Consider the following 13575-nt stretch of genomic DNA (forward strand, 5'->3'; position numbering starts at 1 on the left):
GCAGCAGCTCTCTGTAGTGGGTTACAGCAGAAGGAGCCCCTTTAGGCTACCTTCACAGGTGAATATTTTTATCCATAAAAGTACTGGAAAAACTAAAAAGCTATATAGCATTGGAAGTTAAGGGATTTGCTTACCTCTTTGTTCCAAAACAAAATTACCTGTCACAGCAAAGTATTTAAGGTATTGAAAGTCTAAATAATGTATCTTTTGAATCTTTATAAGCATGAAGCAAAAGTTGAAGTCTGAAGTTAGCTTCTCAAGCTTGCATTTGGATAAGAAATGACTTGGGGGCACAAGCCCTGCTAACTTTCATCATTGCCAGCAGTGATGGAGGACAGAGCCATAGCTGAAACATTTTAATTTTGTTTATGGTAATTCAGTATACTGGAAAAAATTTATTGCAAATACAATACTGGTTGCCTGTTACCAACTTGAGGCTGGATTTCTGACAATTAGTATTTATACTAAAACAAAAATTAAATGTGAAGATAGATGTAAAATTTTTCTGTTTCTTTAATAGAATTGTATGTACTGATACCAGCACATTCTTTAATGGATTAAGACTGTAAGAAGTGCAACAAGTAGCTTGTGAATATACCTATAACTGGTTCCTTGAAGGCCCCTCTCAAAATAAAAAAGTGAGTCTTTTTCGAGTCCGGTAGCTGTTCTGCTTTCGAGATCCTGTTGGAATTTCAGGCAGTTACAGGATTTACCTTTCCTCCCTCCCTCCCCAAGTCTGTGCTGCTCGCCACCTTCCGTCCTGGAGCGGGCCGTGTTCCCCTCGGATGTGGGAAGGGGTCCCTGGTTATACACTCAGGGATGGCGACTGCTGTCGCTTCGGTAAAGGTGGTGTGGGCTGCTGCGGTTGTCTCGCAGCGCCGAGTCCAGCAGCGCTCCTCGGCGCAGCCGCCTGGCTGTTCCCCGTGCCTTCCCTGGGGTGCTTCCTGGTGCAGGGGCTCGTCTGCTCCCCCACGCACAGCGGAGGGCTCACGGCTCWGTTGCTGCTGACGGTAGTACTAATCCTACCAGAACCCCGTGGCTCGTGGGTCTGAGCTGTGAGGACACCCTGCGTTTTAGATCGCCTCTCCRCTAAGCGCGCAGCTTAAACATGGGAAGTAGTGGCAGTGTCACTTGTTTTGGATATCGTCGAAAAATACAGGTCCATCAAACAGCATCCTTGGTTTTTCTCAGTATTTCAGAGCTCTTTTGACCTGATGGTGTCCTCTATGGCACTGAGGGTCTGTCCTCTGTATGTGCTCCCTCCAAATCTTGGAGGGGCTGTGCAGCCCCTCTCAGCTGACCCGTGCATTGTAGGACTGCCRCGGTTCCCCTCTTCACCCGGTATTCCCGTCCTGTGACTGCACTGTCCCCTCTTCCCTTTGCTTTCCTGCTTGTGAGTGTTCAACCACTTCAGCCCCTACTTACTTATAAGTGTGTTTAACTGGTTATAATGCAGAGGGTGCCCAGGAACCCTAGCCAGGAGGAGCAGTCATTAAAGTTAATGAACTCTTCATTTGGCTTATTTTCTGTCCGCTCACAAGAGAGATACGATACATAGCCAGGGAGCAGTCAGCCCWTGGTAGGATCTGAGCTTCTTGGCTGCCTCATAGGGACCTCCTTATAGGTGCAATGTCACTTCTGACCCCACAGGGTGAGCAGAATGCCCCTGAGAGGCAGGGAGATAGGAGCATCCACATCTGTTCTTGCATCTCCTGCTGCACTGCTTTGTGTCCAGGCCTTTCTGTGCTCTGTGTCAGTGCAGTTCCTCTGTCTGATAAGGATGCTAGAGRGCTGTGCAACTTCCTTGTTCCTGTGTGCTGCAAGCTGTACTGAGAGCTGTGGACAAAAGGAATAGGAGGACTGCACTAAATAAACCCTGGATTGTGCTTTGCCTTGCAGACAAACAACGCTAGTGGTTTATATCATGTCTCTGGTGGGAATGGTTGTCTACACCTTCACTCTGAGTCTAGGTCTCCTCTGGGTGGTCTTTGTGACTGCAGGCGTGCTGGGGTAAGTTCATGTGCGGTCTGCTTTGTGCTGCATATTGTCTGCTGGGAGATGAGGAGGAGGCAGGAATCGTGGCCCAGGAGARAGCGGGGAGGGTTTTGGTCTGTCCATGGCTCTTGCTTGGGATAAAGATAAAATTATGTGTTCTCTGCATCTCTTGTATGTGTTTGATTAGTCAGGGACATAAGCGTAGCCTTGCTCAACTGTAGTTGCCTTAAATGCTTCAGGCAATCAAATGAAAGGATTTGAGAAACAAGTGGGACTGGGGCGCCACAGATCCTAGCAGGGAGGAATGAAAACCACATGGGTCTGGGTGGCTAATTGGCTGTGTTGGGGATTGATGTCCTTCACAGTTGCCCGGGGAGGTGCTGCCTTCAGTGCCTCGTTCTCATGGCAAGTGGCAGCTCAGTGCTGGCCTGGTTCTSTGCCCCGAGGCTCTGGGCACAACTGTTTGAGAGTAGGAGCGCCCTGATGGGGAAGTCAGACAGCTGTGGGCTGCAGCAATGCTAGGAGACACATCCTGTGCAGTCAGTGAGGCACTGTAACAGGGATATGGCTGCCCTGTGCCTCTTCAGTCATCCTTCCAGCAGCTGATGAGGCTTCCTTTCTGTGTGTTTCTTTACAGGTTATTCATGACAGGGTACCTTCCCCTGGGTTTTGAGTTTGCTGCAGAGTTAACATATCCAGAATCGGAAGGAACATCATCAGGGCTCCTTAATGTCTCAGCGCAGGTAGGTGTACTGTTTCCCTTTCCTCACCTTCCAGAACCTCTCTTTAGGTGGAAAGATCAAGTCACAGTTCCCACTCCTGACCCCCATTCTTGTCCAKGATTATTGTCGTGTACCTCAGACCTAAGCATTTTAGGACTTGGCTTTTCAAAAGCCTAGTGACGTTCCTATAGTGGCACCCATTCTGCTTCTGCTTAGGAAAAATCTGTCAGGGTACTGATCACCCRTGCCTTTTCCATCACTGCTCCTAACAAGCTAGCACCTGCCTGTCCTCCAGTGAGAGATGAATCAGGTTCACTTGTCTTCCCATCAGCTGTAAGGAGGTGTAAGGAAGTGTTTGTAACCAAGCTTTAGCCTAGGTAGACCAACAGCTTGGCTGACCTGTGTGCTCTGATACCTTGGTAGAGCTGGGAAGTTGTTCAGGCTGCTTTATAATAGCAATACAACTTGACGCTGCTTTTGTTGTTTTGTAGATCTTTGGTATTGCTTTCACCATCAGCCAAGGAAAGATCATGGATCACTTTGGGACAAAGGCAGGAAACCTCTTTCTTTGTTCTTTCCTGTTCCTGGGAACCATCATGACAGGTAAGCAGACTTCCCAGTGTTTCTCTACTGTGACTTTTCCACTTGGGTATGTGGGCTGAAGGGCTCCTGTGTGTAGTGGTGCCTGCAGGAAATAGCAGAATGTGTAGCAATGCTGCTATGATTCTTTATGCAGCTGGTCTGCATTAAAAGAAGAGATCCAAGGCTCCCTGCCCAGCTGCTGGCAGAGGTCTCAAAGATGAGTCTACCACCTGCTAAGATAAGGAGCCTCTGTCCTGCATATTTCAGAAATGCTCTCCTCAGTCGGGAGAGTAGCTTCCCCTGTTGACCCTATTATGTTCCTTGTCTCCTCTAGGGCCTCTGCTGCCCTTTTGGGTCTTGTAGAAAATGATTTGGGCTCTGAACAGTGACTTAATTGCCTTTACATCTCTCTTCCTCCCTCTGTCTCTCAGTATTCATTAAGGCTGATCTCCGAAGACAGCAGGCGAATTTGGAAAGTGAACAGGCAGTGAGTAAATCCCCTTTGATCCCTTTTCCACTTCTGCTGTTAGCTTACAGTGGCACCCGACACCTCTCCTTTCTAGGAATGGGGATGACCCTTTCTAAGTTGCAAGTGTAGTTGTGATTCTGTTATCTCACCACTTCTCATCCCACTTTTTGCCTGTGGGAAGCTCCTTGCTGGCATTTTCATCCCAGCTCCACTAGCTATTGGAGTCTTGTGGTTTCTTGTGATTACTGTCTCACTGAGTGTGCCTGAGGCTCATCTTTGAGGTTTTGGCCCTCAGGGAGTGTACAGGGCTTTGCATGTGTTCTTACTGGCTAGAGACAGGTATGGGTCAGTGCTGTGCTCACCTCTTTCCCCTGATAACCACTGAGCCCTTAAATACTTTGCATTTGTTTTGAGCTGGGTGATCATTCTTACAGCCCCCTGTGGAAGCAGGTTGTTCTCTTACTGCCTGTCCTTAGCTGCAAAGTGGTGTTCAGGCTCTAGGACTGGAGGAAACTAGGTGAGAGAGCCCAAATGAGGGCTTGGGCAGCCTGCCTCTCYACCCTTTGCTCAGTGCTGTAGACAAGGCTGCAAGTTCATGTTTAATACCAGAGTCTGGGATGTACCATGCAGTAAATACAGCTGTTTGCAGGTGGGAGAAGGCCTCCAGTGAACTAACCACAGTGGATAACCTCAGAAGCTCCCTCTATGCAGGAAGGGAAGGAACTGGTGCTTGCTTTGGCATTGTTTCCTCACTGCTCTGGACTCCTTCCCCAGGATGTCCACTCAATGTTCCTGAAGCCATCAGCAACCATGACTAGCAAAGTACATATGCTCACTGCATATGCATTCCATGCTAGCTCGAGTCAGCTCTTTTCAGAAGACAGTGCTGCCTTCCTCCAGATAATTTACCTTCTGTGATCTGGAGAGAGACCAGAAGGTCCAGGAAGCAGCCTRCTCTGACTGGTTGCTCAAGAAGGTGGACCTCTCAATTACAAAGTGCATACACCTTTTTTATTTTTATATATTTTGACAGAACTGTCTTAGTACAAATGCACAGAGTAGGATAAGTAGAAGGAACTGATGCTGCCCTTAGAGGTTCTTGCATGTATAATTCTAGGCCAGATGGGAAGAAAAGGACTGTCCAGTTTAGCTAGTTTGAGCAAAGGGGTTCCCCCACCATTGTAATTCAGAATTCCTGTTTCTGTATTTATTTATTTATTATACTACCGGAACTTTCGTGTAGAGAAGTTAACTAGAATAAACTTAGCTAAGATGGGGTGGGGTAAGGAACRGTTTGTTGTGATAATATGCCTGCATCCTTAGCTAAACAGTGATGAACCAAAAGCAGAGGATGAATTGTGAGGCCACGCTATTGTCTGCAAACACTGAGCAGCARGGTAATGAGGTGCTGGAGGCACTGCAAGTTATTCCAAACACATTTGTGGAAGGAGGAGGAAATTTCAAGGTCATTTGGCAGCAAACATGATGCCAAGTAGTAGTGAGGTCCCTTCCCTTTGTCAGACACTTCCCTCATCAGGTGATTTGGAAGGTTGTGCTTAAACCATTTTTTATTAGCCTAAAATACCATTGTAAGGGCTTGCTTCTGGATGCCAGAGAAGGCATTGAGACCAGAGCGAAGTATCTACAGGTACCAYTTCTGTAACCCTAAAGTCCTCCAGAAATGACTATGGTGAGAACCTAAGGGACCTGTGTGAGGTAGAGTCGCAGGCAGGCAGGCAGAAACTCCACTGGCAGCTCCCCCTCTCCCAGTCCCAGTGTGGCCTCCAGGTGGCAGAGCTAACCTGAGTGATTTCTCAAGATTAATCTACAGACCTCTGTCCTCCACTGACTGAAGTTAGGCTGAATTTGGTGCTCTGCCTCAATCAGAGGAGCAGTCAGCTGGGCTTAGGCATTGTGTGCTGCCTTTCTGGAGAGCTTTGACCGTGTTGTGTTCTGGAGTTTTGCTGAAGGGCAGGCTGCCCTACTTGAGTGATTTTTAACTAGTATGTCCTTTGCTTGTTCTTCTTTTTTTCCCTCTTGACTTCCCTCCCTACTTGCCTCCATCTTCTTTGGGATCGTGACTTGTGGCTGTTGTTGCAGAGTACTCCAAGGCAGCAGTCAGATCATGGATTATGGACTGTAGCTTGTAACTCTAACCCATCAATTTCCATTCCTGCTCACTAGCTCATGCACAAAGGTAGGAGAATCACTAATCTGCTTGTCTGAACACTCGCGGGTGGCCCAGGCACCAAGCCAATGGCACTTCTGGGGCAACAGCAATGGCTGGCTGCAGAGTTCTGGGAGTTTTTTGGCCTTCTGAGGTATGGGTCTGAGATGGGGAAAGGAAAAATGAGACAGCTCTTAAGAACACTGAAGATGCCCCCATCTGATGCAAACTTAATGGATGAGCACCAGATGGAGAGCTGGACWGTCAGTAGGCTGTTGGGGAGATGAAGTGCAGGCTTTCACTGATGTTACTTCTGCAGTCCAGACTCTTAGCTGGAAGTGATGGTGGAGSTCTGTAGAAGAGCTGGCTTTGACAGCTACGGTGCATGCCTATTACATGAAGGAAGTTTAAAAGCCTCTAGCAACACTAGAGTCATTGGATTGGTGCCTTTTGGTATAAGGATGCCTGAATATTATAAAACTCTGTACTTGCTGACCTGTAATTCTCAACGTCTCTTGGTTATTTCTCAGATGTTTCTTAATGTGTAATACTTTACTGCTCACTGCCCTTTTGCCCTAGCTTGCTGCTCTGTCACGTTAACCACTCTGCCCTCTGCTTTTTGTGGTGTACATCAAAYGTGCATCACTTAGGGGCTACAGCAAACAAGACTAGCAGGCAAAGGCAGAGAGGGTCTGTTGGAGAGGACAGCCTAATCCTGCTGAGATTGGAGTGCGTGCTGCCAGGAATGCAAAGCTGCCATGCTTTGGTRTATATGGAGCAGTAGGTGGGCAGGGAAGATGTGACTCTAGACTGAGCACTGCTGAAGCTTTCTCCCTGCTGCAGGCTGTGGCAGTTTTAGCAGGGGTAGATGTGCTGGGTTGTTTGGGTGCCAGAAACAGAGAAACTGTAGTTGCACAAACTGGGCAAACCTGTTGGGATATACCGGGACTTGTGTGGTGGCTGAAGCTTATGTCACTGCCTTCATTGTAAGTGGTATAGGACTTAGTTTGGTACAACTGCCAGTGTTATCAYTGATATCTCAACTGCAAAACAGACACTGTGAGGGTTGGGTATGCAGCTCTATGCCTGCTGCAAGAAGACTGACACTCAATCACGTTTGATCTATTCACCCAATAATGGCTCCTGGTGATGAAATGGAAAGACTAGCATCAGGCTGAACTCTTGGCTGTCTAGGGAGAAGAGGAATGAAAGCCGTAACCTCAGTGCCAAAGTCAGCATTTGGCAGCCTTGACTCTGGCCAGCAATGGCAGCCTCTAAGCAGCCACCTTTCAGARCTCTTGGTGACTGTGTTCAGACTGCAGGGTATTTTCCATTTTTCCCGCAGGACCTGCCTTGTGTCCACAGGCAGTTTGTATTCTATCAATGCCCTTCTCTGCTTAAAGTTATAATTAAACAGATATTGCAATTAAACATGTAGCGGGGAGCTAGATTAGCCTAATGGCACTACGAATACCTTGTCCTCTAATAAAGCTGTAATGGTTCCAACAATCCATTCACGGCTTATCAGTCAGGTTCTGTACCTCAGAACACTTGGATCAAATGCCCTTTTTTAAATAATACTAGCTTTTTGTGGGTTGCCTTTGTTTTAAGTGCATCTGAAACCATCCAGCATTCTGCCTTAAGGTTTACCAGCAGTGTCAGTTGATTCATGCTATATATTATATGCTGCTATATACTGTGTACAACCTGTACTCATCTGCTCCTGGTTTCCAGCATCCATGCAAAGCTTCCTTTATTGTTAGTTTGCATTTTGAAATAAGCATCTTTACTTATGAAGTTTTCCATGCTTTGCTTTGACTTGGGAGTGAATTTTTCATGAAAAATCTTAAAACTATTTCCAGACAAATATTGCTTAGGCTTACATGGATTTTCTAAGAAAWAAAAAAGTATCCTGTAGAGTTTGCATGTGCAGAATTCCGAGACAGCAAGACTCTCTTTGTTCAAGCTGGGCTTGGTTTAGGCTTCTCTGAAACTTGCAACCTTGATTAACGTGTGTTCAGAGGACTTCTAATTACCTTATAGCACTTTTGTATGGTGGTATAAATTTAACGTTTTTTAGTGTCAAGAGACTATGCTTGATAGCAGACAGTTTTTACATTGCAATGAAATTAAACTTTTGTCTGGAGGGTTACTGTACCAGCAGTGCTGAGCACTAATGGGTGCAGACGGGTTTGGATGGTCAGTCTCCTCCTTCAGCATGGCTGTGCTTCTGGATTTGTTTAAAGCAGGTCTGCAGTTCTGCTGTGTCCTCAAACCATGCCCTGRAGGACTTAGCCCTGATTCTGAGTCATAACTTTCATGTTTTGATGTYTTTCTGCTTGTTTGGATACAAAGATGTATCTGATGGATTGCAGTGGAATAAGCCAAAGCATGTTGCCTTTTCATTCCAAGGACAGWGTGACTCAGAAGCAGTCTAGGGCATTAGGGCAATTACCCAACCTCTCTAGCTTACTGGAGTCTTTTGCAAGCTGTAGCGTGCTCCAGCTTTAGTGGAAGTAGATCTGRCAGTAGCCAATGAAAGAACTACTTCAGTTTTGCTTAGTAGACTCCATCTCCTGCTTCCCAAGGTCTCCTTGCTAGCTTTCTGTGTTTATTGTGGGGCAAGCAGCTGTCTCCTCCTCCTGTCCCAAACCCATGGGCAGGCCATCTCCATGCCCTCGCCTGTGAGTGCAGCCTTCCTTTCCCAAGATAGATCAGAGAGCCCGCTGGGCTTCACCTACAAACCTATGTTCCTGTAGCTCTAGAGCTGAGGACAATGAAGTGGGGTTGAGACTCCGGAGGCTTGTCCAAAATTGCCAGCATGCTTTGGGGATGCGTTCTGATGGAGTTTACAGAGCCTAAATGAAGCTTTTCTGTTACTCGTACCTCTAGCGCCAATTCATGCAACCCTCCTTTCCCCCCCCTTCCCATTGCTGACAGGAGCTTTTTCTTTGCATTTCCTGGCTTTTGCCTCCAGGCATTTCTCTGAAGCTCTCCTGATCTCAGTCTTCTGCTTTGGGATTTTGCTGCTGACCTCTAAAACCTTTTCAGCTGCAGTTTGTGTAAGAAGCTACTCAGAGAAGCTGGTTTGTATCTCTTGCTTCCATGCTGCCTGGACTTTGATTTGGGCATGTGAGTCTCTCCCATGCACTTCTGTCTCCTGCTTTGGATGTCAGTCTTGCCTCGCAGTGAGTTAACACAGAGCGTAGGCTATGGGAGACTCCACACTTGCCCTTAAGAGACTGCATGTTGCCTTTTCAATCAGTGACAACTAGGGTGTCTCACCCTATGTGAAGAGTTAGCACTTGAAGAGAGGCATCTGAATTCCCATGGGGAAGGTGGAGTGTCAGGTCTAATCATGGACCACCCTTGAAAGGCTCAGCAAAGGAGGTGACCCGGCTGTACRAAAAGGCTGGACTGGGATTGCTGTGCTGTAGCATTTCATTCTGCCCCAGGGTCAGGGTGGCATTGTGTTAACTGGGCGGCAAATTGGGTCCTTGTTGCTTTTCTTCTGGGAAATGCCTCTGCAGCCCCACCTTAAGGGAGGAAGTTGTAGGAGGTRGAAGGGTTCTGGTAATTAGGCTAATTCTTTTGTAGGATTTATGCAGAAAAAGCCTCACGTATGTTTGCCTTTCATTCCTTATGGCTTTTGGGCATGCAAGTACTGAACCTTGAAGGCCTTGTTTATACCATCTTGGGTGTGGAATTATCCCAGCTGTAAGCCCCGACTGGGGACAAGGAAGAGTAGGGAACAGGGTGTCAACCCTGAACGGGGAGAGGGGAAGACTTGAAGGTGAGCTGTATCAGCAACTTGTTTGGGTGTTAAGGAGGGCCCTAGATATGCCAGGCTAAGGACAGAGAGGAATTAGTTCCTGAGCTGAAAATTTGGAGGGTGTACATCATGCACGTCCCTCTGGTGCTTGCACAGATGCTGTCCTTCCCCGTGGCATGAAGGGTTGGTTCGCACTTTCTTGCTGTTCCCTGAGAACTGCCCCTGCAGCTTTACCACTTGGAGGATTATCTCCCAGCAGTGATATGTCTCCAGTGAGCTGGCTGCGGGGGTGTTACCTGGGCCTGTACAGCCCCTGTGCGTCTGTGTGTAAACTAAGGCTTGAAGGCTACAGCAGGTAGCCTAAGGGAAGTGGGATCATTGCTTTGCCTGCTGTGCCAGAGCTCCTTGGCTGGGYGCTAGAATGATCTAGAGAGGGAAGAGGGAGCCAGATGCACTCTTGGCTTCAGCTCTCCTAAGGGTGGTGATTCTGTTTCGAGGATTTTTGCACACTAGCAGAAAGCCATGGATGAGCCATCCTCTGGCCAGCTGTTCTCTCTGAAGCCCAGGTCTGGCCTTCATCCAGGGCCTTAACTACGTTCCTTTTCTTTGACTTGCAGAAAGCGATGCCTGAAGCCTGTACTGATTCCATAGTCCTTGAAGAATCAAAGCTGTGAAAAGGGACGGGTCACAGAGCTGGGAAATGCACTCTCCTCCCCATTCCCACCTTTGCCACCTAAGCCATTCTCCTGTCATGGCTGCAGTATGGCAGTGGGCAGCCTCAGGGCAGGAGCCCAGTGAACCCCTTGCAAAGTGTGGGAARGAGCAAAACAAGAAGAAAGTTGCTCTCTTCAGTTACACCTCTGCATCTTGCTCTTCTGGAGACCTTACTGCTTGAAGCAAAACTTGTGGAAAGCCACCCTTTCCCCCCCTCACCAACTCGTCTGTGCTTGCAAGAAGCATATGTGCTCAGAAAAGCAAGGCTGCATTTGCAGATTAGCTCTGAGCACATGCAGGCAAGATGATGCCCTGCACCTGGCCTGTGTTTCCTCTCACAGAGAAGCTGTAATATTAAATGCAGAAGCTGGACCCTGCTTACTTTGTGAGCAACCTTCAAAGAGTTGTGATCTGTCTGTGAAGAACGGATTGCTCTGCCTCAGTGCCTGTGATGCTCTCCACGTAGCAGAGGTGACGGTAGCGCCTCAACACATCTCCAGCCAGGGCAAAGCAGTGTATCTGCTGCTTCTAGCTCCAGTTTCTGTATATGGCCATCCCTGTTGCAACACTATGTGGATAAACCTCTATTTAGAATTCATTTAGGTTGCCCTGATGTTCCTATCTRTTAGGAGTAATTGAGAGAGAACAGTATGCATCCTGGGTGGACTCCAGCTCTCATGCTGCCTAGAGGCAAGGTCTAGCTCTGGGGTTTATGTTGACTCCACAGCCTGAATCTGCCCAGTGCACCGCACTAGCAGCAAGAGTCAAACCACAAGCTCCCTGGGGCAAAGGACCACTAATGATAAAGTACCTTTTGGCGTGTTTTAATACAACATAAAATCTTTTGTGAAGCCCTATATTGGGATAGCCAACCAGGATTGCATTGCTTTGCAGTACCACAGTGAGGTGGTTGGGTCAGGTGGGAATGAAGATTTGCTCCKGTGTGAAAGCCTCCCACATTATGACAGGCAACAGGAAAAATAGCCCTCTTACCAGCATCTGTGTCTTGCAGACACTTCCCTGCTGTATGCTGTTATTTCCTGATCACAGTAATACTTTATATCCCTTCTCCTTCCTTTTCAGTCACTGCCCTAGTGGAGACATTAAGTGTCCTTATACTTTTTAAATAATGCAGTTGTGCACAAATAATTTTGAAAAAATAAATGTTGAAGTAGATGAAAATAGCTTTCTYGGACATACCATTTTTAACAAAACCTTTCTTGTAAAATTATACTTCTGATATTTAAAACAATTAAATTTCCATCTTTGATAGTTTGGGATAGAACACTGGGGTGGGCCCTAAAATGTTTTTTAAATAAAGATTTTTTTTCAAGTGTATGAGTGAAACATGTAACTTTCTCATATTAAATAGTTTAAACGGGCTGCATTTGGGTTTTTCTAATCCTGAAATGTTTTAGAGAAGGGAAAGATTTTTTTTGCCCAATGCTACTGTTGTGCTCTTCCCCTCCTTCCCCCCCCTCCCCCCCCGCCTTCTTCCTCATTTGACAGGCTTCCCAGCCAGCAGATCCTGCTGGTGTCTTCCTACCTTCTGTGCCCTGTCCATCTGCTTTGAATATTATTTCATCTAGGTTGCTGCAGCCTGTTCCTACTTTTCCCTCTTATCTGATAGTCACAGGCAACTGCAAAGGTAGCTCAGACCCTGCTCACACATGCATGCAGTTTGCTGTCACTAATAAGCTGGGGAATTGGGATCTACCATACTCTCTTTACTTGCTTGTGTGATGTGAGCTGTTAGACCTGGCACTTTGTGGGAGGGAGTCAGGGAAAGGTGGGTTTGCTCTGAGGAGAGATGATTGATTTGTTTCAACATGAAGCAGAAAATGCCTCCCCCCAACTTGTATACGCTCTCCCCACTGTTGTGTAGCAAAAAGACAGACATGRTGCCATGCAGTTTTCTGTCATTTATTAGAAATGGCCCCTGAGAAACACACACATGCAAGTTATGCAACAGTGCCGGGGCAGCACATGCTCTCTTTCCCGGCAGAAGTRTTCAGTGGACTCTGGGTCACTCTACAGCACCCCCACGTGCGCACCAGGAGAGAAGGCTTTACCGCAGGGGGCACACTTGAGACATTCCCTGTTATCCTCAGGGAAGACACTCTCACCAAATGCCCCAGCAAGCTCTGACACACACTCCCTTAGGACTTGACATTGGTCAGTTCAAATGTTCCTTGGACAAGAAAAAACGTATGGTAATGAATGATTGACAAAGASTCCAACAGTAATCTGCCAGTAGGACAGGAGCTCTGGTGAAGCTGCAGTCAAGCGTTAGTGGGAGTCTGGCAGTGAAGACAGGAGACGACACTGACCTACACAAGGCATTCAGCTTCAGTTTTTCTTCTTGTTTTGTGACTGTGCTTCTACCTCCAGGTACTGCAGCCCAATCAACATCCCCAGGATGGAGAAACCTGTGAGAGAGGTGCAGAATGAGCTGTGCAAAAAATGCTGGAAAGGAGATGAGACATTCCCACCTTTCCCCTCCTACCATCATCTCCCCAACCCTCAGCTCACGACTCCATGGCAAGTTTTGGGGGAATGCGTAGCTCTACTTACTTGCTACCATGAGGGGTGCCATGACGCCAATCGTCAAGGCTGCAGTGTGGTAAATAAAGACTTCAGAGAGGAAGTGAACGAGGGCCATGAAGAAGGTGAAGAGYGTAATGTAATACAGGCTGTTGGGGAACAGAAAGGAACACGTTATCCTCCAGCCCGTAGCAGGGGCTCAGGCGTGGCGGAGCAGAAAAGAAGCGGGCCTGACTTCTGCGCCCTCACAAGAGGCGCTCCGCGGCACCAAACCCTCCGCGGAGGCAGCTGCCCTGGCGCAGCTCCGGGCGAGCGGCCCCGCGCCCCGCGGGGGTTCAGGGCCGCGCCCGCCGCCCGCCGCCCGCCGCCCTACGCACGTCCTGTTGCGGATGTCCACGGCGCAGAGGCAGCGGATCACCGACGACAGCAGCGTCCAGACGCCGAAGGTGCGAGCCTGGAGGCCGTTCACTGCGGGCGAAGCGGGCAGAGCGTGAGGCGCGGCGGCGGCGGCGCGGCCGCGGGGCCCTGCGCGGCGCCCGCGGGCCTTACCGAGCCCCGGCGCGCCCGTGTAGAGCTTCTCGGAGAGGAAGCCGTGGTCGCGGAAGCTCTG

General features: G+C 48.1%; 2 protein-coding genes across 2 annotated transcripts in view; one reads left to right on the forward strand and one right to left on the reverse strand.

The window, feature by feature from the left end:
* FLVCR2 (FLVCR choline and putative heme transporter 2) overlaps positions 1–11798 on the forward strand; it is a 37665-nt gene extending 25867 nt beyond the window's left edge. Inside the window, exons 6-10 of the mRNA XM_085301771.1 lie at positions 1900–2010; positions 2633–2738; positions 3209–3320; positions 3731–3786; positions 10325–11798. Coding sequence (XP_085157897.1) covers positions 1900–2010; positions 2633–2738; positions 3209–3320; positions 3731–3786; positions 10325–10381 — 442 coding nt within the window. The 3' untranslated portion in view covers positions 10382–11798. The remainder of the gene's footprint in view (positions 1–1899; positions 2011–2632; positions 2739–3208; positions 3321–3730; positions 3787–10324) is intronic.
* A 530-nt stretch (positions 11799–12328) lies between these two features.
* Positions 12329–13575, reverse strand: part of ERG28 (ergosterol biosynthesis 28 homolog) — a 2090-nt gene continuing 843 nt past the window's right edge. The window contains exons 2-5 of the mRNA XM_085301834.1: positions 13515–13572; positions 13343–13433; positions 12996–13114; positions 12329–12850 (exon numbers count right to left, since the gene is read on the reverse strand). Coding sequence (XP_085157960.1) covers positions 12771–12850; positions 12996–13114; positions 13343–13433; positions 13515–13572 — 348 coding nt within the window. The 3' untranslated portion in view covers positions 12329–12770. The remainder of the gene's footprint in view (positions 12851–12995; positions 13115–13342; positions 13434–13514; positions 13573–13575) is intronic.

The sequence above is a fragment of the Rhea americana genome, unplaced genomic scaffold (assembly GCF_003343005.1).
Source record: "Rhea americana isolate MKP2758 unplaced genomic scaffold, rheAme1 scaffold_18, whole genome shotgun sequence".
Classification (NCBI taxonomy): Eukaryota; Metazoa; Chordata; class Aves; order Rheiformes; family Rheidae; genus Rhea; species Rhea americana.